The following is a 22,530-nucleotide window of genomic DNA, read 5'->3' as shown; positions in this document are numbered from 1 at the left end:
TTATTTTATTAGTGCAACAGAACAGAAATAAACGATGGCTCTCTACCTGTAAAGTGTCTGATTTAATTATAACAAATAGATACCAATTAGAATGGTACCAGGAAGCCCTATATGATTTTTTGAAATCAGCACAATAGCAGGGTGAGTTTGTATGTTAGTAGCTGCTTACATCCCAGCACTGGAGATCTTGATTAGCATAATCCTGTAAAATCATTCATGTGCAGTGGTTTTCTTGCCAAATATCTGTAGACAAGGCTCTGTAACTCAAGATTAAATTATTTAATTTTAATGAAACTGGATTTCACGTGGCATTTTCTGGTGGTATACAGTGTAGTGCAGTAACCTTTGACAAGGCACTTAGGGGTTAGCCACGTGTCAACCCATTGACAACCTTTTTAAACCGCTTCAACACCTCATACGTGACAATACACCAAATGAGTTTAATTCATTATCAGTTATTGGTATTACCAATGACTGCCTATTCCCATGAATCACAGTAATTACCTAAATGAGATTGATCTGCTTTTACTTCTTTTTGCTTTATTTTTCGGTCTATGCAGTGATTTCAGTGCTCCTCCAATGACAGACAACATTATACTTTTTTGTTAATTTACAGTACATACAGTGTTTTTTGATTGTCTGCATGTGCCTATCAAGCTGTATGTGCTAACATCGCATGACCTATGGTGTTTTTATTATAAAATAACAATGAGACGAATTTTGTTCTATGGATTTTTAATGTCAACAGAGGAGCGCAATTACAAATCAATTGTCAGATACCAAAGAAGCGAGAAACAATATTTCTGATGGTAAGAAAAATGTAAGGGATTATACATTATTAATTTATAAATTGTTATAAACAATTTGCTTAATACCTCATGTAAGGGGTAGATAAACTTGCCTTTTTAACCATTTACATTCTTATTTTCCAATTTTGAAGAACCAGGGTAGCTGTAATAGAAGGCACTTTAAAACCTTGTAAATAATTTCTAATTTCTGTGTTTTCACAGGGGTTTGGTAAACAAGTGGATGTTTCATACATCGCCAAGCATTACAACATGAGCAAAAGCAAAGTGGACAACCAGTTCTACAGTGTGGAAGTTGGGGATTCTACCTTCACAGTTCTCAAACGGTACCAGAATCTAAAGCCCATTGGCTCTGGGGCTCAGGGAATAGTTTGGTGAGTATCTGGATTTAACCTATTATATGCTAACATATCAGAGATATTGGTGCCTACGTTGGCCTATAGCTAGAACAAGATCCATCTTCACTGTTTGCATGTTTCTTTTTCTCGGCATCAGATCGTGCAGTAATAATTTTCCCTTTAAATTGATACATTAATTATATTCTTATACAGAAGTATATAAAAAATTGCACACCTCTAAACAAGAGCACACTAATACATGCACACTTGATCTTATTTGATAATTGGCCGTGTCTTTTTGATTTGGAAAAAGTGCTTCAGCTTTCATATCTTATGTACAGTGCAGTATGTTCTTGCTCAGTGAACTATAGCTGGTAAACTGTAAAATTCTTAACCTTCACTAGATGAAAACAAATACTGAGAAACTAATTTTAGCATTTTTGATGGTCTGCTGTGTTTTTAAATGTCTGTTATTATTTTAAACTATAGTATTTAGTTTGATTGACAAAGATAATTTCAAAATGCTCTTAGTTATTAACCTGCTGTGGCTAGGAACTAGACTAGAGGTCAAGAGAATGTGCTGTCTCAACCACAACCTTACACCCACAAGATGAATAAAAAAAACTTCTTGACTAAATACTGTATTCAAGTACCTTGTATATCAAGAATAAAAATGTAAATAATGTAGCTGAGTATACAAACCAAAGTATACAAAGTATACAAAAAGTATATGTGTTTTCATACTTTACATAAAAAAGAACATCTTAATACAAAAATGAATGTCTTAATTTCATAATATAATGAGCAACTATAAACAAAAGTTGATAAAAAGTGCTACACTAAAGATTAACAGGGTGAACATTTTTTAATGTTTGTTGTGTTGATGTTCATGGCTTTATAATAAATCATCCTGCTTATTACTTCATTGTCTCTCAATGGCACTTGACATCAGGACTGCAGGAGGTTATCTTAGGAATACAGCATGCACAGTACAGGTACCAATTGTCACATATTGTATGTACTGTACCAGCTGCAAAGGAACAAGTAAAGGTTTATTCCATGCTGAAAACAGAAGAAAAGGAACACAACGTTTCAGCTGTGGACATTCTTTGGGTGTGAGAAAGAGAGGAAAGTCAGCAGCTAATAAAGCATGGGAGTTGAGAGCCGGGAGTTGAGAGGAGGTGGGAGCAGGAGAGAAGCAGCGTGGACACTCAGGTGGTGTGAAGTCAAGAGAGGTGAAGAGAGGTGTGAAGTCAAAACCTGCAAATGAATAGAGAGGAAATGAGAAGAGAAGTAAATGAGTCTGTCGTTGAGAGAAGGGGGAAGGTGTGATCCTGGTATCAGGATAATTTTGTTTTTGGATGTCTTTGTGCAATAAGAGTTGAGAAGCCCCTCTTTGAGGATGCAGACAGAAAAAAACAGTGTGATCATGGCCGTTAGAGGTAAAATGAGAAACTATGGGCTAAGAGAGATCTTTGATCCTCACAGCCCTGATATGTTCTCTGAAGTGGTCTCCCAGTCTCCTTCCTGTTTCCCCAATGTAGATAGCTGGGCATTTTCTGCAAGAGATGTAGTAAATAAGGTTGCTTATACAAGAGGTACAAGATCTCATCTGAGTGATTCGGGATTGTCCAATGGGGCCTTGAATGAGTGTGGTATTGGATATATATTTGTAGGTGATGCAGCGAGTACTGTTGCAGGGAGAAGAGCCTGGTGTGGATGTTTGCTGAGGGCAATCACGGGAGCTGAGAACAAGAAGGTTACGCAAATTAGGTGGTTGGCATGAGATGAGATGATGGGGCATGAGATAATGGGGTGGTCAGAAAAAAGGGCACTGGTGGAGGGATCACTAACCATTAACGACAACTTCCCCATCTTAGAGAATCTTAGAGGATGATACCTCCACCGGTACACTTTAACGACCCTTTCACAACATTATCGACAACTTCCCCATCTTACAGTACATTCACTGCAGCACCTGGTGGTTTTACAAAGTTTTGCAGTCCGGCAGCAGAATATTAAAAAAATACATTGGAACGAGCCATACATACACATTAAAGCACACTATTCATTGTGCATTCTGAATGGCTGGATCTGTATATACAGCATTCTTTCTTCCAATTTGCCATGGGGATCTTCCAAAATCATGTTTTTTTGTGAATTTATGTGCACCATTTTGCAATAATAGATTGATCAAAGATAAACTATTAATCTCTTCAATAATTCTGATACTTGCTTATTATTTAGAAAAATAAGACATTAAAAACATAGAATTGATCAATTTAATTAATATGAATGATGCCAGATGAGTCTATGGTAAACCTCGCCAAAAAACAAAGGCATACACGACAAGCAAACAGAAGTATGAGCCAATCAAAGAAAACAAAATTAATAATCATCTTTCAAGATCTTTGTCAAACAGACTTTAATAATGGTACAGTCTTTAGTTTAAATGATTAAAAAAATGTGTTATTTGTTGAGAAATGTTAACATGATCTGTAACTATCTTCCTGACAGATTATCAGTTTTAATTGTCTATTCTTTCAGAAGTTTGCCATACTGTAGTTGTGTGGAATTATTTACCGGAGTTTGGGATGAAAATGCAGGAGGAAAGCAAGAAAATCACAGGCTCAGATGTATAAATACCAGCCTCTAGACATTGGTTTCTGTGAATTTGCCAAGCTAAGCATTCTACCATTCCCAACTCAACAACCTCTTGCTATATCAGGGGGTTTCATCTTCCTTGTTATTGTGGCAGGCACTCTTCCCTCAATGCAAGTGGGTTAAACCTAAAACAATACAGTTTCCACAATTGCATTATTGAGATTTGACTACATTCAGAAATAGCTGCATGTTACCACTACCTATTATATAAAAAGAAAAACAATACAATATATTTTTCTTATGATAGCCTTAGTTACAGTAATATAGTAACATTTTATTCTATTTAACTTTATTCAATTTAAGAAATGAACGCTTTTAACCACACACTTGATGATTATTGTAAGATGATCGAAATCTTATGATTTTTACAAGACCTTGCATTTCTTTTCTAAGAATATTTATTTGCATCAGTGTCAGCTGACAAAGATAGAGTCTGTATACTGCTATTCTTAATCCAAGTACTGTACCTTTAATGTACAGTATATCGCCTGTATTTTAAAATTTTTCTGAAGAAGCCTTCTTGAAATCTAAATACCATATATACCATATTGTATGATCAGCTTGTATCTATTACTGCTGTTGCTTCTTAGTTAAAGAACACCTATGTTTTCCAAATCCACATTGCCTATCCCTTAAAAATATTATTGCCATGTAAATTATTCCCTATTTGAGTACTTATTATGTCTAATTCAATTAAAGTAATTTACTGTAAATAAGAAATACTAGTCTGTAATTGTTTGGTTTGGTTTTGTCACTCATTTGGATTAGCAAAGCATAAGCAATTTTCCAGTCACAGGACACATGAGACTATAAGAAGAGTTTTGTTAATGGCCTATGAGTAACATACTGTAAGCTATTTCCTTAAGTATAATTGATAAAACACCTTTGGGCCCTGGTGATTTTTATATTAAGTGCACATAGTAGCTGTAACACATTTGCCTTTTTAATGCTAATAATATTTAATATAGAACTTTATGCTTGCTGTGCCTTAGGCATGTTTTTATTTCTTCCTTTGTAAACACTTGAGTGCAATAATAGTTTAATACTTCAGTCATTTCCCTGTCATCACCTGATAGTTTCTGATAGTTAGTGTTTCTTTATAGCTATAATACCAATGAAAACTTCTGCTTCTACTTTTCTTAATTGATTAATTTACAGTAATCATTTCTTACTTGACTTTGGTTTACTTAATCAGGAACACGTTTCTTCAAGCAGAATATTTTCAGTCTGCCATCCATTTTCTACTAAAATCAATACTTATCCTGTCCAACTCTACTCTGATTTTCTGAAATTGAAAACCCCTGTTTACAGTGGTTAGCATGACTGCCTTGCAGTACTGGAGTCCTGGGTTCAATTCCAGAACTGAGGGCTATCTCTGTAGTGTTTGTATGTTTTCCCATTGTTTGCATGAGTGCTCTGGTTTTCTACCACAGTCCAAGAACATACTGGTAGGTTAACTGGCTTCTGGGAAAATTGGCTCTAGGTGTGAGTGTGTTTGTGTCAGTGTCTAACCTGCTCCCATGTGACCATGAATTGGAAGAAGTGGTTAGAAAATGGGTGGATGTTTAAAATTAAACTAAGTAACCTATTTGTTACTTTCAATTTATATGGTCTGTATTGATAAGGTGGTATTTTAGTTTTATTTACAGGCCTGTTGGTTTTATGATATATTTACTGTATATGATTGCATTCTGGTAGGCACTCATCTGAAATCCTCTATCTAAAGGCTCATTCTGTGTAGGGCTTCTTTTCAAAACACAAACATAGATGTTTATGCATAGTATGGTGAATGTCGAGCACCAGGCCACGATATGCAGCCGAGAGCTAGCATATCACCAATTTATGAGTGCATGTTTGGGAGGTCTGTCACTATTTTTGGCTTTTCGGAGAAGCCTGCTCAGTCCCAAAAACCAGTCCAACACAGATATATTAGTTAACAAAACATATTCCTCTGCTCTTTATCTTTTGTGGATCAACTCTTCAAGTGTTCTACCATGTAATAGACTGGAAGAGCTGGAATAGAAACTCATGAAACTCCATTCCTCTTCTTAAAATTAAAACTATTCATTACATTCACAGGGACATGCTGAACAGGGCTCACCCTTCATTATACAGGATGGCCAGGCTTTCCCTTTAGTGGGAAGGAATGTGTCTCTTGTCTCCTTGGACACCTACTGATGTGCCCTACATGGCTTATTCTTTGGTGCCCAGTTTCCAACTACAATTAAAATTAGTCAACAACTCTACAGAGACTATGGAGAATTCAGATTAAATCCAGGAATATGAAAGAGACAAAATGCTAAACTTATGGTATCTGTCACCCATTAGCTAAATCTGCTCCATAATAAAATACTTGCAAGTTCTTTTTCCTCTTTTAAAACCTTCAAGCTTCATCCTAATTCATCTGGAATTGGGACTGCAGGCTGGCTGCTGGTCTTAAAAGGCAGGAATAAAATATTTACTCCTGTGCTATCTAAACTCTCTATAGTTCCTCTAATAACTCACTCTCTCCCTGAACTGCAGGAGCTTAGACACAACATTAGGAAGATCTTTTCAACCCAGAGTTGAAATGAGTATGACTCTGGTATAGACACCAGCATTTTATTGTTCTTGATGACTTTTTTGTGACTTGAAATGAGCAAATAAAATATTTATTTCTGCAGTTTCTTTATTGGAAACATGTTCCTTTATTGGAAATGTGTTTCTGCCTGCTCCTTCTTGCCCCTGCACATCCTTTTCTTGAATTTCACAGATAATCACTAAGACCTTATGCCACCTGTGTAAGGATCATTGATGTTGCACACTGTGTTTTGGAAATTGCATTATATTCTGCCATGACTGAAGCCATGATTTTACTTCGCATGTCTTTAGTGGATATATTCATGGATAGATCTACCTTAGTGACGGTTTGACAGGGATTGTGGAGCTTTTCAGTTCTCGCCATTGTTCCACATCTTCAGTTTACTTCATCAGGTTGCTGTCATGTTCTAAGCTCAGAAAACTCCAGTTCTTCCCTCCTTATCATTACCATACCATTCATTACTGATTGAGGCCATCTGTGGCAACCTTCTGCAGTCATGTAATGTTATTAGTCACCACAGACTCTTCTGCAAGACTGTCATCCAGGAGTCTCCAAACAGTCATACGTACTCTTATTAAATCAATGCAAGTGTAAGTTTTTTCCCCACCAAGGGGTATGGAGAAATACAAACTAACCCCTGTACTTTTGAAAAATCCCCAGTGAAGACAAGTCAAACTTGATTAATATTTGTTGTTTCATTAGTTTAGCCGACATGCTTAAGTTGATTATGAGGAATTACAGTCATTATCAAAAACTAAAATCTACGGTCCTCTTCTGTGGCTTCTAGGTTTTGTATTTTCTGTGTTGTTATTGTGATCAATAGGTGGGTGAAAGTAAAGAGGAAGATTGTGAGTTATATACTGCAGTACAGTTAGCTAAGTATCCATAAGACTTCCTGACCACTTGGCATATGGCGCCAAACAAGCAACGCTCAGTCTAATTGTTCATGACAGGTCTATTTGGAGATCTAATCACAACCAAACCAAGAGCTATTTTGCAATGTGCAGAACTCTATGCACAGATCAGTGGACATGATTACAGCGCATCAAAGAATAATAAACAATGTTTTGCCACAGAGCTTAACACATGCTATAGATATTTAATTGAACATAAAAAACTAATTTGATGATGTATCTTAAAATGTCTTACATTCAGTTACTCAGAACATTTGGTTTTGTGATATATCTGTAATGTCATTTGTGATCCACTGTCTTAAATTGCAAAAATGATGCTGGAAGCAATAAAATAATATCTGAGCTTCTGTGCTGGCATTCATTGCTATGAGGTGCCTGCTGTGTTAATTTCCCACTAGTCTACAAAGCTTTGTTTATCTTCACAGTGATTGCTGCAGAGTGTTTGGTTTTCTCCAGTGCAGTGGATATTTTTAAATATAGATGTCTATGAAAACACACAAGGGATTTAACTGTGAAAATGTATTGTTAAAGGCAATTTCTGATTCCCAAATTTCAGCTGTGCCCCAAATGCAGTTAACTCGGTCTCTTTTGTCTTGCAAATATGGCTGACATGTTCTATCATTCCTCAATTTCAATATTTCCCATTATTTTAAAAAATACACTTATTAAAGCAATACACTGACAAATGAATAACTGCCATGTAGAGTTCTAGGGTTTGTGGGAACATTAAAAATTAATTAATCACTTATTTTATTACACTATGTGGTAAATGTGTTTGTAAAAGTATATATTTTTAACTGCAGAGTGAGGTTGAGTGCACCATTGGTATACAGTAAATGAACCAATAACAGATTTCTCAGCACATTCAAAATATGTCATGTTTGTATAGTAAGTGCTGCCTTATTATCAAGAATCTCTAGCTCAAGTGAGGGATTGAGATACAAAATGTCATGTTAAATCTACTTGACTTTTTTTATTATTGTTACTATTATAAAAATCAAACTGTGCAGTAACATAGTAAGAACATAAGAACAGTTACAAATGAGAGGAGAGCAGTCAGCCCATCTTGGTAGTTAATATCTAACTGATCAGAGGATCTCATCCATCCATTTAGGATACTGTACATTTGTTTTCCCCCGGACGTTGGGTGCAGTATCTGGCTTTCAGTGTGCTTATATCCAAAATGTAAAGTCTCTATGTATTTAAACATTCAACAGGGGTGGGACTAATACCCCAGTGTAGGTTTAAGGTTTAAGGATTTTCTGATACAAACTTTGCTTAATTATTGCTGAATGAATGACAACTACCCACTTTCACGGATGTCAGAAAGGACAAACCATGGAATGGCAGGAGAGCGAAAATAGACCCTATGCGTAGCGGCGAGACGGGGGTTAGCCTGGGCTCAGCTGTTCAGGAAATGACATATAGAAACCAGTGCCCTCAGGCCATGGACAGGAGTGACCTGGTGCTAGGCGGGTCTCAGGACATCTGAACCTCAATGCTGAGTAAGGAGCAGAGCAGAAGCAGGAAGTAAATAGGCTACACAACAAGACACACCAGAAAGACATGAATAATCACAGGGAACTAGGAACAGGAGAAGTAGAGCACCCTCTGGGTGTACTGGGCATGACACCCACAACTATTGGTATCACCATCATCTAAATATCTGAAGTAATATGGGCGCGGCCTTATTGCAAAGTTGAATCTGTTGATTTTTGGTGTGTATTCGCTCAAATACACCTTAGTTGTAATGCATCATAGCCTGTTTATTTTTATACGAACACCTGATTTTAGACTACATGTAAAGAATACTCATTCTTATTTTCTTTTACGAACATTTTGATTTTGGTGCCCTCTAGCTACATAACTGACATAATTTTCACCATATGTTCTGTGTATTTTGCAATGCATGGTTCAAAACATAGACAAAACAATTTTAAAATGTTTCATTTCTGCCAAAGCTTTTCTAGAAGTGTAAAAGCAATATATGAAATTGCAGAACTTTCTGAGACCTGTGTGTTCTGTGGCACAAGTAAGAATTCATTTCTATGAACATTTAATCTACAGTTCCATAATCTAAATGAAACCTTGACTTTCTAAATTTAAGGCAGCTCAAAAGCCTGTTGTTATCAGGGGTGAATCAGTGTAAATAGTTGGTAAATATAAGTATTTAGGGACTGTTCTGGCCAGCAAGTTCAATTTTGAGGCAAAAGTTGATTCTGTTTTCAAAAAGGGCCAATAGCATCTATTTTTTATTAAAGAATCTCAAACATTTTAAGGTTGATCATTCGTTTTTGATCATGATTATCAGTCTTTCATTGAATTTATTGGATTGAAGTTTTGCCCTGATCTGCTGGTTTGAGAATCTGAATCTGAGAAGTAAGAACAAATTGGCAAGTATTGTCAAACTATGTCAGAAAGTCATTTGGTCCTATCCCATGTCTACTTACACAAGTAAGTCTTGTTTAAAAGCATAATCCATCCTTCATGCCCTTTTTAATGAATTCCAAATACTCCCCTTGGAACATAGATACAGATTTCCCAGATTAAAAATGAACAGGTTTAAGTTCTCATATACCTATGCTTAACACACTGATTTTCTGTTGCTGTACAACAAATTACCCCTTGGGAATAATAAAGACACACTCTCTCTTTATTATTTGATCCTGTTCTACTGTGAAAGAATTAGCTAAATGGGAAAGGCAACTGAAGAAAAACTAAAACAGGGTCATGTTGATGACCTGTGTCCAAAAAATAACCAACATTTACAGTATATCTTTTCATAAACTCTAGTTAATAACCTAATGAAGATACATTATGTAGTACAGCAACTACTGAACATGAAGTATGATGGGGTGGCTGATGTCTTGCGTCAAGCCAAGGAGACTTTAGTGGTTTCAATTGGGATCATTTCATCACAATTGGAATCAGCCTGCCCTCTTTTTATTATGAAGAAAACTAAATGGAAGGTTTGTTTTGACTCCTGTAGTCTAATGTTTTTGATTTACCTTTGCTTTGTATAAAATTATTAGTTTGAATAAAAAATGTTTAAAGTATTTGGAAGACTTTTAACTATATCCTTTAAGTCAAAACAGGTCTTGTAGTTACTACAATTCCTTTTAATCCCTTGCTCCTAAGAATTTAATGAAACTTACATGTTACATAAGTGATTATTTCAGTACTGCCCCCAGGAGGTAATAGCTATTGGATGTGATTCTGTGTTATTAATGAATATGGACATGCTGTCCAATACTAAAGTGAAAGGAGCACTCTATCTTTTCATCATCAGTTATTGCTTGCTACTGTTGGAAAAAGATGCCTTTAAAGAAAGGAACATTAATTTAATTTAAGTTCAGTGCATAAAAATCAGGGTAATAGTCAGATACCCACATCAACAGCTTTCTCCATCCAGTTTACAATTGTAAAGTCCTACAGTTACAGTTCCAGCAGTTTGCATATAGACCTGTTTTTAATTAAAAACCATAACAAGACCATTTTTAAACCCCTTTTTGTTCCTGACAGACCTTGCTTTCTGTTTTAGAAAGCAGCTGTAAGATTTGTAACTCACAAATAAAAAAGGAGATAGAAAAAAAATACATACATTTATATGTACAGTATGTACTGTATACATAGAAAAATACATTTTTTCTACAAACTAATACCTGGAATACGTTTTTGGTGTAGCAACTATAGTACTATATACAGTATGAAGAGCTTGACTACTTCAGACTTTAAGACTAAGAATTATTTTAAATATTTTGTTACGACACTAATTCTAACTTAAAATGCCTTTTATGCAAACATCTAAGTCGCCAAATCATCAATCTTATTTGATTTTTAAAGTTAAATAAGTGGCACAAGTAAGCTTTTAAGAATTGTATTATTATTATTATTATTATTACCACCACACTAATAGTAAATACATAGTCATAATGGTTCAAAATCTAGCAAAAGTTTTAATGCTATAAAGTACTTTCAGAAATTAACATTTATTTTAACAGGAAAGAAACATATGACATGTTTAACTGTTAAAAGTGAGTCCTATACTGTATATCACTTCAAATAACCTTAAAAGGCCTCTAAATTATTGTAGTAAAACCTTCAGACTTGTAGCACCTTGAATTAGATGAATAAGTTTCGTAGTTGTTTCTAAGTCACACACCCAAAATGAAAAAAAAATACCATGTATAATCGTTATTATCTCGATTACAATAATGATCATTAGGATTATGGTAATTATAATTATGGCAGTAATGACTGTGATTACTTTTTTTTGTTGCCTTCAGTGAAATAAAGGCTAAATTCTTATCAGCATGGCCGAAACATTAATCAATCAGTCAAGAATTATTTACTTTTCAAGAAAAGCATTCCTCACAAACTTTACAATGAGTAAAACTGGGCTGCAGAATAGATCGTATGAACTTAATATGAAGATAGCAGGCACGTTTCCTAAAACTAAGAGAAAATTAAGTTTTTAGGATTTTTAAGTTGAGAGTAGGATCCCAGTAGTAGAATCTTATTAACACTCAACAGTTGTCTGGCCTCCATGTTTCAATGTATTCCATGTATTATCAGGGTTCATTTCCATGGAAAGCTACAATAGGTGTGTTCAGATTTGGAGTGGAATAGAAGGCCATGCCAATGATTTACATGTCCAAGAGGAATAATAAAGACGTTAAACAAGAAAGGCTCAACAACAAAATCCCTGGAAACGCCACAATAAGATGCTCTGAGTTCCTGTTTTCACTAGTAAAGAATACAGATTATGTGACTAGACAATCCCAGACAGACCTGCATATTTTAACAAACATGATAATCCAAGAGATGTACATTTTGTGTCCTCTGGTTTGTGTTCACTTGGATTCAAATTTGTAGAAATAAGTGGCCCATCCCCGTCCAAGGTTATCATTGGAATTTGTTGAAAGACTGTGAACAGTTTCAAAGAAAAAAATTGCCTATGTGATACGGTCTCTGTAGATAATCTCTCTCTCTCTTTCGCACAGTCACAACAGATATTTCATCCCAAAATACCCTTTTCTGAACATACAATTTTTTCACGTTGCATGATGACATTTTGAATATTATCTGTTGCATGGAGCTCTGGAATATAAACTTGTGAATATCTGATTTCCCATCTCCTTAATAACCTTTTGAATTCATCTCTACTTAACTTTACACATTATGTTTTAAATGCTTGTAATGCTTAGGTGGATAAAAAATTGCCCTGTATGTACTGTAATTATCCAATGGACGCTAATGTTGGCTTGTTCATCCTTTGCCTTTCGCAGTGCCGGCTATGATGCTGTCCTTGATAGAAATGTGGCCATCAAGAAACTCAGCAGACCATTTCAGAACCAAACCCATGCCAAGCGAGCTTACAGGGAGCTGGTGCTGATGAAATGTGTCAACCATAAAAATGTAAGTCTGTGTTCACAGTACTTGTTTAATTGCCTTGTGCATCTCTATTGCTTTAGAATAGCTTCCAAGAAATGAATGTTATTAATAAACCTGGATATCGCTGTGTAAAAATGTACAATAAGATAAGATAAGTAACATTATGTCTGCGAAATTACGAACCACTGCATTGGCACTCGGTACTCAATTAATGAGATGAGACTTGTATTAAAAATTACAGGCATATTTAATAATACTGTACATACTGTATATATTTTGATACTGTTATGCAATTATTAATTTAAAAGTAAGTACAATTGTATTTACACATTTTATATCACCATAAAACATTGATGCATTTACCAATTAAACTTTTGATAAAGCACAATCTACAATTGTAAGTAATGGATCTACTGTAAAAGAAATAATAAGACCCTTTTAGCACTATCCAAGAATAATTTAAATGGTCCACACATAGTCAATCTGGGAGTCAGTTAGCTTTGTTTGGTTCTTGCCTCCTTTGACAATTCTGTGATATATCAGTGCCTTAAAGATGTAGTACTGTATTCACAGATTTGTTCAAGAATATGTAATGGTTCTATTTTATTCTATTAATTTTAAACATGTTCATAGTTTAAAGCAAATTAGAATTTGCTATGAACTATTAATGCTTAATCAGTATGAGCACACTTATGGGATATTAAATAGCCTACATTCAGCATGACAATAATTTTATTTTTAAACAAAAGGTAGATTATCAGGACTATAACCATTATAAACTGGAATGAATAGTTCAATCATCTTTTAGACGTCAAAGGATTTCTCCTTTGCTTATATGTGTTCTTGCTTTGATCATGCTACAGTATATGTTAAACTTCGTAACAGTCATTCAAATTTGAAGAAAAATGTTTTGTTGTCTTTTTGCTGCATTAGAACTCAATCAATTTGAAAACAAATTTCTGTGCCTCTACTTTCACGTGAATTGGATGTTTTGGAAAATGAGCTATTCAACAATATCATTAGGCTGCCAGCGCTTTTACAAGATGCTTAATCATTATACAGCCGTGAGCTGCTCTAATGCTGCTGCTTCTCTTTCCCTCAGCAACGGCATTTAATTCAGCAGTGTCCTTGAACGAGGGTCATTCAAACCAGTGCTGGAGCCCTGATCCATTTCATACGCTGTCTTTGTTCACAAAGGAACCGTGTGCTCCTGAAATTGTTATTTAACCAATTGCCTGCCGTGTGATTGTTTCAAAGTACATTAAAGCTGTGTCTGATTTTTAATGTTGCATATTAAGGAATATGAGATGGGCGATTACAAGTCAGGGCTTCAGAAAATCACTACTAATGTCCCTTAGCAGTGCCTGTGGTACTCATAACCCTGGAAAATAACCATTCACATTAATATTCAAATAATAACATTGACATTATTGTCTTTTCTTTTATTTTATATACTGTATTTCTTTGCCACTATTTCTACCTGCATCGGATTCTGATTGTTTTTTTTTGCTGTCTTTTTAGTTTTCTGTGTATGCGTACTAAAAAAGGAATTTTTAAAGTTTTTTTCATACTTATACTCCTTAGGATCTTTTGAAATTTTGTTCCCGAAAAAAAACCCATCGTGTTAGACAGTTCTCTCTTTACATATCCCAGATTTAAAAAACAGAAATGGATGCAAATGTATTGATGTCCATCTTGTCCTATGTCCTGTTGATATTCATACTTAAATCTTCAAGACCCAATCTACCTCGAGCAGCAGTATTAGCACCTTGTAACCTGATCTTATCAGATCTCAGAAGCTAAGAAAAGCTTGACCTGGGATAGGAGATCTCCAAGGAAATCCTGGTGACTGCTGCCAATAGTGTTGGTGAACCAGTAGGGACACTTCCCTCTGGAAGATAAAGCATAATAACTGCCACATGCTTACCCAGGTGGGGCTGTGCACCTTCCTATAGGTGAAGTACTTTGAGATCCTTTGGGATGAAGAGCACTGTACACATGTAATCAATTTGAAATATCCTGAAGTATTACTGTACATTGAATAACATGACAAAGAATTAGGAGCATTCGCTCTTTTCCTGGGGGAAAAAAGTCAGATCATTTTTCTTCTAAATCTGCTTTTACTGTATTTTTATGTGTCTCTATGCTCTTCTGAGTGAATTCGTTTTTTTGTGTAACACTGAATATGAATATTTAAAAAAAAATGTTACTATTATCCACATCAATCATATGTTTCTTGCTTTATAGTTCCTTTGAGCTTGAATTGATGTTGCAACCTTTTAAAGAATCTGTTTATTTTTGTCTTCTAGATTATCAGCTTACTAAACGTTTTTACGCCACAAAAATCATTAGAAGAATTCCAGGATGTGTAAGTAATCTTATGATTTTCATATCAAAGGCTGTTTCATTTAGCACATGTTTGCAGTTAGTCCAATGTGTGTAATAATGGTGTGACAAAGAATATTTCTGACACTTGGAATATATAACTCTCACTGTAACAGTGAGAAGCGACTGTCCTAGCATAACCTTTTAAAGAAATGCATATTAAAATGGTAGAGATAGAATTCTTTTTTCTGAACACGGCAAAACTCTGGACACCCATTGATACACTGTGCGAAAAAAAAACAGTTATTATTTTCGTGATTCCAGGACTGGGGTAAATTAGGGTTTGTTTGTGGTTTTGGTTTGAATCCCTATAATTTGGTTTTGTGAAACATTGCTGTTCTTTGGATTTTGAAATTACATTGGGTTTAATTTCAGTAGTGACTTCTGTTTCAAACATCAATACTTGCTTCAAGAACCTACTCTGCTGAAGTCTAATAAGAAATCTAATGAACTGTGCTGGCCTTGTCTTAAGGGGAGTTGTGCTGGACACTGATGCATGGGCAGTGGCACTCCCCTGTTTGCTGCTCAAATACGTACTCATGTGATATTTCCCTCTAGCCATGTAATGGCTTTGATTATAATACTGTACTTCAACATGAGGCAAACTGTAGGGGGGCACCCATCATCGAAGGTTTTGTCTAAACCCTGGTCTCTCCTTTGCCCCACAATTTCCGGACATAATTTATGTACCCATAAAACATTAAGATGAAAGATAAGAGTATATAATGAAAAACTGTTCATGAGATCAATATCACACTTTATAAAACTATAAAGAAAGACAAACAAAAGTAGAGTTTCAGTCTCTGGTCTGGCTCCTAACCTGTTAGTTGTTCGTTCTTTATTTACTGGTGTCAGCACAAAACTTCCAAATTCTTGTTTTGTGTGAGGTAAGAATGTGAACGAGAAATTGAATTGAAAAGAGCATTCAGGTGTTTCCATCGTGTTGTGTTCTTGCAGTCTAACGTGTCACTCATTTGTTAGCCCAGGTATTTGGAACCCTCTTTGCCATACGCTGTTAAAGATAAAATTGCACATACACACCCTTTGCCCATTTTACGTCAGATGCATCTAAATTGTTCTAAAAACGTGTTCTTTTCGACTGATGTCCAGAAACCGTTTGCAGGCTCCTGTCCTGTACTCATACCATCTAAACAAATCCATCACTGAGATGAATCTCTATTTCCATTTTTCCATTTTCTTTGTATACAGTATGTCTCCCTTCACATGCCAAACAGCCCTCAACTAACTCAGCTCTTTCCTCCCTTCCTCCCTTGGACAGAGCTGAGAGGCACTTAATTCATTTGCAAACATGGCCAGAGTTTGCTGAGATTCAAAGTGCCTGAAAACCACTTATGTTCATCCAGACTTGAGGCACTGTGGGTTTATACTTTTGAAACTGTTTAACAGCTCATTTATCATAAACATTCTGAGCTTGACAGCAGACTGATTGTGCTGTGTATTGTCTTGACACAGGCAGCGTGTGTATGGTGCTTGCCATTGTGTCATGACTTTTTTGAGGAAAATAATTTAAATGCCTGACAATTTTGCCAAAGACAGGATTATACATACAATAAATTGACTGCATGATTAACACACTTATAACACATTCACTTAATGGACCCATAGCTGCCAATACTTGATCAATTTAATCAATTATTTAAAGACTCATAAATAACAATCAACTTCCCAAATAATACTGGTTGGAGCAAAATATTTGAAACGTAATGACAGGTCTCACTACTGTTGTACTTGTCATAGACCCTTTTTTGCAAATAGTAAAAAGAAATTGCAAAAAATCTCTATTAAATAATGGCAATGCCTAGAAACAAACAAATGTAAACTTGTTCCTAGTACACCTAGTGTGTTTGTGGCTGTAGAAGTCAGCTCCATTTCCATTGATCTGCTTATAAGTAATCTTTGCATGCTATAAGGTCAACAGAGGCTTAGTCATTTGCTTCTTTTGAAAACAAATTTTAGGGGAGAGTGAGCTGTCTCAGTGTTCACCAATTGTGTGAAATTTCTCATAATGAAATAATTTGTTATTCAGTTGGGGGTATTTTTTAAAATGTGAGCTAAGATTTTTTTAAGGACAGGCATTTCACAACTTTTTACCTTTACAGGTTTCTTTCTTCCTTTATTAGTACTAATTCATCTATTTTACTGTTTGTGTTTCTCTGACTTTGGATTTTGCTTTTATTACTGATTTTATCTGCACAATGTATACATGTACAGTAGGTTCCCACAAACTGAAATTTTTACTTGCTGAATAGATCAAAGCAGATTAGCCAAATGCAATTGGACAAATGGGTCCAATTAAACTTGAGAAAACACAGTCTGTTTTCTCTGTTTCTGTTTCCGTTTTGTGTCAAATAAAAACAAGTCAATAAACAGCAGAATGAGAATGATTGTGATATATTAATAAATCTTTGTGCACATATATTTCTTAGCATCCTTAAAAAAACAATCCTGTTGGATGCTCTTGGAATTATGAAAAAAATTGGTACACACATGATTAATTACTTTTACTTCAATGGACATTCAATTACAGCATAAAAACTCAATTTGCAATGATGCACAGAATGGCACTGGTCTGCTAAGTCTCAAATGTAGTACTTTATTGAGCACACAGAAATTCAGCAGTCACTGTGCAGTTCTACTGATTGAACATACTGTATCAGTGTTTTCTTTTCCCACTGCGCACATCACAAACAGTAGTCACAATGTTCAATAAGAGCCTGAGGCAGCATCACTATCCAACATGCCACTATAATTTGCAAAACCAGCACTATTCAGTTCAATCAACAATATTATATTATTAGAACCCAATATATAATATTATATAAAATATATACAATTATAAATAATAATTACAATAATATAATAGATTATGTATTCACAATATTCTATTCTATTATTATTCTGCTTTACTATTTTGATATTGTATTTCAATCTTGTGTTTTTCGTCGAAAAAAAATAGTTTTAGGCAACGTATACGATTGCACAATACTAAACCAGCTTTCAGGAATGGAACAATGAGACCAGAGGGAGCTGTACAGAACTCCCAGATTTAGCTGGTGCACAAAAGCAGAAAATAAAATATCAATGAAAGTACAGTTTATCCCGAGGAAATCATATAGAATCAGTCAGATCAGCCCCACATTTCTAATGTTAAAGGTGATATATTTTAATTCTCAGGTGAGTATAACAATGATATGTAAAGAACAGAATATAGTGGATAGCATTGACTGTTTTTTTGCTTGCAAAAAGAGCAAAATGGATGAACTTGTGTAAAAAAAGATATTGTTCTGTATTTCATTTCAGGATTTGATTCCTAGCCTTGTGTTATCTCTGTTACCCAGCAATTGAGTTTTATACAACATGGGCTTAATTCATTCCTCACAGGCACGAATTTAATCAAGTGAAAATCAATATGTTGGGAATAAAAATGCATCTGACCTGAAAGTAGATATTTGGATTCAAGTGTTAGTCGGCCTTAGTTTAGATGATAATATTAAGTTATATTTAGAATATTTGGTTCATATCAATCTGAAACAGGCTAAGTGCAAAATCAGTTTTCAAGCAATAATCTTATTGTTTTTTCAAAAAAAGTAATGTTCATCTTTTAAGCAGTTGAAGATTTTTTTCATCCTTAAAATATTTCTTTGTTAAGCATCATTTTTATAAAAACAAAACAAAACCAATTATGAGACAAAAATAAACTGTTTCTTAGCTTAAGTCTGTAGTTTTCTGTCTTTGGTAATGTGATTTATTTATTGAGTGAGATTTATGGTTGAGTCAAAGGTTTGATCGTGTCCAAATCAAGAGTAAAAAGCCTGGAATAGTTCTTCTTGGTGGTAATAACTAAACTGCACATATGAGAATAAGAAAGGCAATCTATTCGAAGGATCCTTGGCTAAAACCTTGGTGATGTTATTCTGTTCTACATTACAACAGAACAATGTACTGTAGTGACTGAACCCCTGATTTCCATCTACATGTCCAAACTCCTTAGTCGCACATATAAACAGCATGTGTTCACCTTTGAAAATAAACACACAAAAGAAAATTAAGAAAAAAATAATAATTGAACCTTTTAAATCTAGAAATTGTAAGATGGAAAAGTTAGATTGTGAAATGTATTTGTTTTATGGAGTTGACTTCATTGAACAATAACAATATTTTGTCTGACTGAACTGCACTACCAGTTTTCATACAGACATAGAGAGCGCCAATTGTCTTATCTGTGAGTTTCTCGAGGACATGTGGAGTGGATGATTATAGATTTCATTTGCAGTATGTATTTATTGGCACTGTTTTACATTGGTTGATGCTTGCAATTCATGTATAATTTTCTTCTGTATAAATGCTAAATAAAACGTGTACAGGACAAACTATGAAAAAAGTGATCAATATGATGTGTTGCATATTTGCAATTACTGATGGCATACAACATGTTTATGATCCTTTTTCTAGTTACCTGGTAATGGAGTTGATGGATGCTAACCTCTGTCAAGTGATTCAGATGGAGCTGGACCATGAGAGAATGTCTTACCTGCTCTATCAGATGCTGTGTGGTATCAAACATCTGCACTCTGCTGGAATCATTCACAGGGTGAGCAAGCCACAGCCCACTGTTATTATGGAATGGAACTTTCAGGAATGACCTGCTGTAATACAACTGTTTTGTGTAGCAAATTATACTATATTTAGTGGAAAAAAGAACAAATCATAGAATTTATAACATATGATTGATATTAAATATAGCCACTCAAATTGCCATATGCTTTAGTTTATTTTATATACTGTATATCTAAAGAGCAGTGTATCTTTAAGCAGAATTTATATCAGAGAGGATATGTAAGTAAACGTTTGGTAGGTATTGGATTATATATTTTTAATTTTTTAGATAGTGCCTGAACTCCTTAATTAATCATTCATTCAATTCTGTTATCATTTATGAACTTTCTATTAATGCTGTAATAATTTATATTGCTATACTGTGTACCCAAACTTGATTCTCAAAGATTCTTTTCTGAAGAGTAAGATATGATGTTAACTTTCTGAAAGTGAGTTAAAAGAGTAGACGTAATGTGAGTGGAGAAAAGAGCTGTCAAATTTAAGTAAGTGCTTCATTTAAACGTAGTTTGGGACATAATTTGAAGTGATTTCATTGTAGCAAAAAAATAAATTGAAATCCATCCTGAAAGTCCTGTCCTCATGTAAAGCTGTACACTTTAATTTTCCCAAAGGACCTGAAACCTAGCAATATTGTGGTGAAGTCTGATTGTACACTCAAGATCCTTGACTTTGGGCTGGCAAGGACTGCGGGCACAAGCTTCATGATGACTCCCTACGTTGTGACCCGTTATTACAGGGCTCCGGAAGTCATTCTGGGAATGGGATACAAGGAGAATGGTATGATCTCATTCCCAATGCTTTCCTTTGCAGAGGGACTTCCTTTTTATATTTTCCTCCAAGCTCAAAGTAGGTATCTAGGAATTCAATTCCAGTCAAAAGTGGTTTAGACCAGCATAAAACAAAAAGCACATTCTAACACATTAACACGTCTAGCACAATAAAATAAAAAGGATGAGAAAATAATTCTCACCTTTGCCTCAGATAATGGGTTAATTAATTTGCACATTATTTTCAAGCTCTTGAGAAGACCCTGAATTACAAAAGCTATAGTTATAACAATTTTCCCTATTTTGTGTAGTTCACTGTCAGGAAATGTCAAGGATTTCCCCACTTATTAAATTCATAACAGATTGTAAAATCTATTTAGCAAATGTGCATTTGTAATATTATGTCATTATTAATTTCATAGTGACGTTGAGTGAATAGGTATGTAAAAGCACATATTACACAAATGAATAGACAAATGTGAATAATACAGTACGGTACTGTATGTTAAGTATTTATATTAAATAATGTAATGCTTAAGAACATATTAGTATAATTCTTATGTTAAGACTTTAAAATTCAGCACTCTGACTTTCAAAAGATCTTACAACTACGTAGTATAGAGAATGTTTTTTAAGAAATGTATCAATTTTTAAAAAAAATTAAAAGTGTATATTAATAAAGTAATATATATACACAATTAGAAGACTTTATCAAAATTAATCTTCCAAAAATTAGCATCATAAAAATAAAACAAATTATTTTTTAAACCAATGGTTGACCTGACCTAGACTTCCTCTAAGATGCTTTGACATTCCATATAAATGCATTTTGAAATCACTATTAACATTCTCAGATAAACAGTTATAGTTGTGTAAGCTTACGTCTGTTGCAATCTGACCTTTGGGGATGCTCTGTAGATACTTTTCTTGTATTAATACATTTGACAGAGGACTTTGGGGTCTGGGAAAGTATGGATTTTCTGTCTCATAGGCATTTCCCTTGCGATTTTTTTGGACACCCTTGGTCCAAACAACACTAATGTTTGTACATTATTCCCTTTCTACTAATACTAATTTGTCTTAGGATAACTGCTCCATTCAAATCATTCTTCGCTGTCTCTTTGTCAGCAATGTCTTGTTTATGCTAACTTCTCATTTGTTCTCGCAACTCTTCTTTTTTCTGTACCAACAGTTGATATATGGTCAGTTGGGTGCATTATGGGAGAAATGGTCCGTCACAAAATCCTTTTCCCGGGAAGGGATTGTATCCTTGTTCAGCTTGCCATTGTTGATTGATTCAGATATTCTATTTTTTTTTTTAATAATAGCAGGCGTCTGGTAAATTAGGTGTGATTTTTTTTTTGATGAACACAGTTTTGTCTATGCTTTGCTGATTTTTAAATAAAAAATTAACATATCCAGTGATACAAAAAGGAGCTCACAATCTCTTATTTAGGATTTCATTTAATGTCATTATTTCATAGGAAGCAAATTAAATCTGTTACTAATGACTACACAGAATTCAGAGGAATAATGTAACAAAACTAACAAATAATGTAAATTGGAGTGAATGAGGAAACAAGTTCTGAATACTTTAAACCTGGACTTTTATAACCTTGACAGGGGAAAGTTAATTATTTCATGAGGCCTTTTAGATGACATGTGGATGATACCATTACATACTGATTAAATTATAAGAAGATATTCCAAGCAGGAAGCTTCACCGTGTATTCAATCCAGTGAAAATCTGAAGGATGCAGTATATAAGACCAGAGATGCAAGTTTGGATTTCATTTTTCACTAAAAAAGGCAATGCCAGTAAATATTTTAGCAGCTAATTTGTAAAGTTTTACGTGGATACAATATTTCATGTCAAATGTTGTTTTCTTATTTGACTGAATGAACAATTATATTTATCCTCATTAAATATGTAGAATAACCTCTAAATCATCTGAAAGACAAGACATGGTGTTGACTAATCAAATATGATATCACCACCAACACACTGGAGGTAAAAAAAATATAATCTTTCAGTGAATAATG

At 34.5% G+C, this 22,530-nt stretch overlaps 1 protein-coding gene across 3 annotated transcripts in view; it reads left to right on the top strand.

The window, feature by feature from the left end:
* The first annotated feature begins 1,015 nt into the window (after positions 1-1,015).
* mapk10 (mitogen-activated protein kinase 10) overlaps positions 1,016-22,530 on the top strand; it is a 53,300-nt gene continuing 31,785 nt past the window's right edge. For all 3 annotated transcript variants that reach the window (XM_088910566.1, XM_088910564.1, XM_088910567.1), the window contains exons 1-6: positions 1,016-1,180; positions 12,592-12,721; positions 15,007-15,065; positions 19,556-19,694; positions 20,332-20,497; positions 21,680-21,751. In XM_088910566.1, the coding sequence (XP_088766692.1) occupies positions 1,059-1,180; positions 12,592-12,721; positions 15,007-15,065; positions 19,556-19,694; positions 20,332-20,497; positions 21,680-21,751 (688 nt within the window). In that variant the 5' untranslated portion in view covers positions 1,016-1,058. The remainder of the gene's footprint in view (positions 1,181-12,591; positions 12,722-15,006; positions 15,066-19,555; positions 19,695-20,331; positions 20,498-21,679; positions 21,752-22,530) is intronic.

The sequence above is a fragment of the Atractosteus spatula genome, chromosome 3 (assembly GCF_055471065.1).
Source record: "Atractosteus spatula isolate fAtrSpa1 chromosome 3, fAtrSpa1.hap1, whole genome shotgun sequence".
NCBI classification, from domain to species: Eukaryota; Metazoa; Chordata; class Actinopteri; order Semionotiformes; family Lepisosteidae; genus Atractosteus; species Atractosteus spatula.
This window is presented reverse-complemented; position numbering and strand designations above follow the sequence as displayed.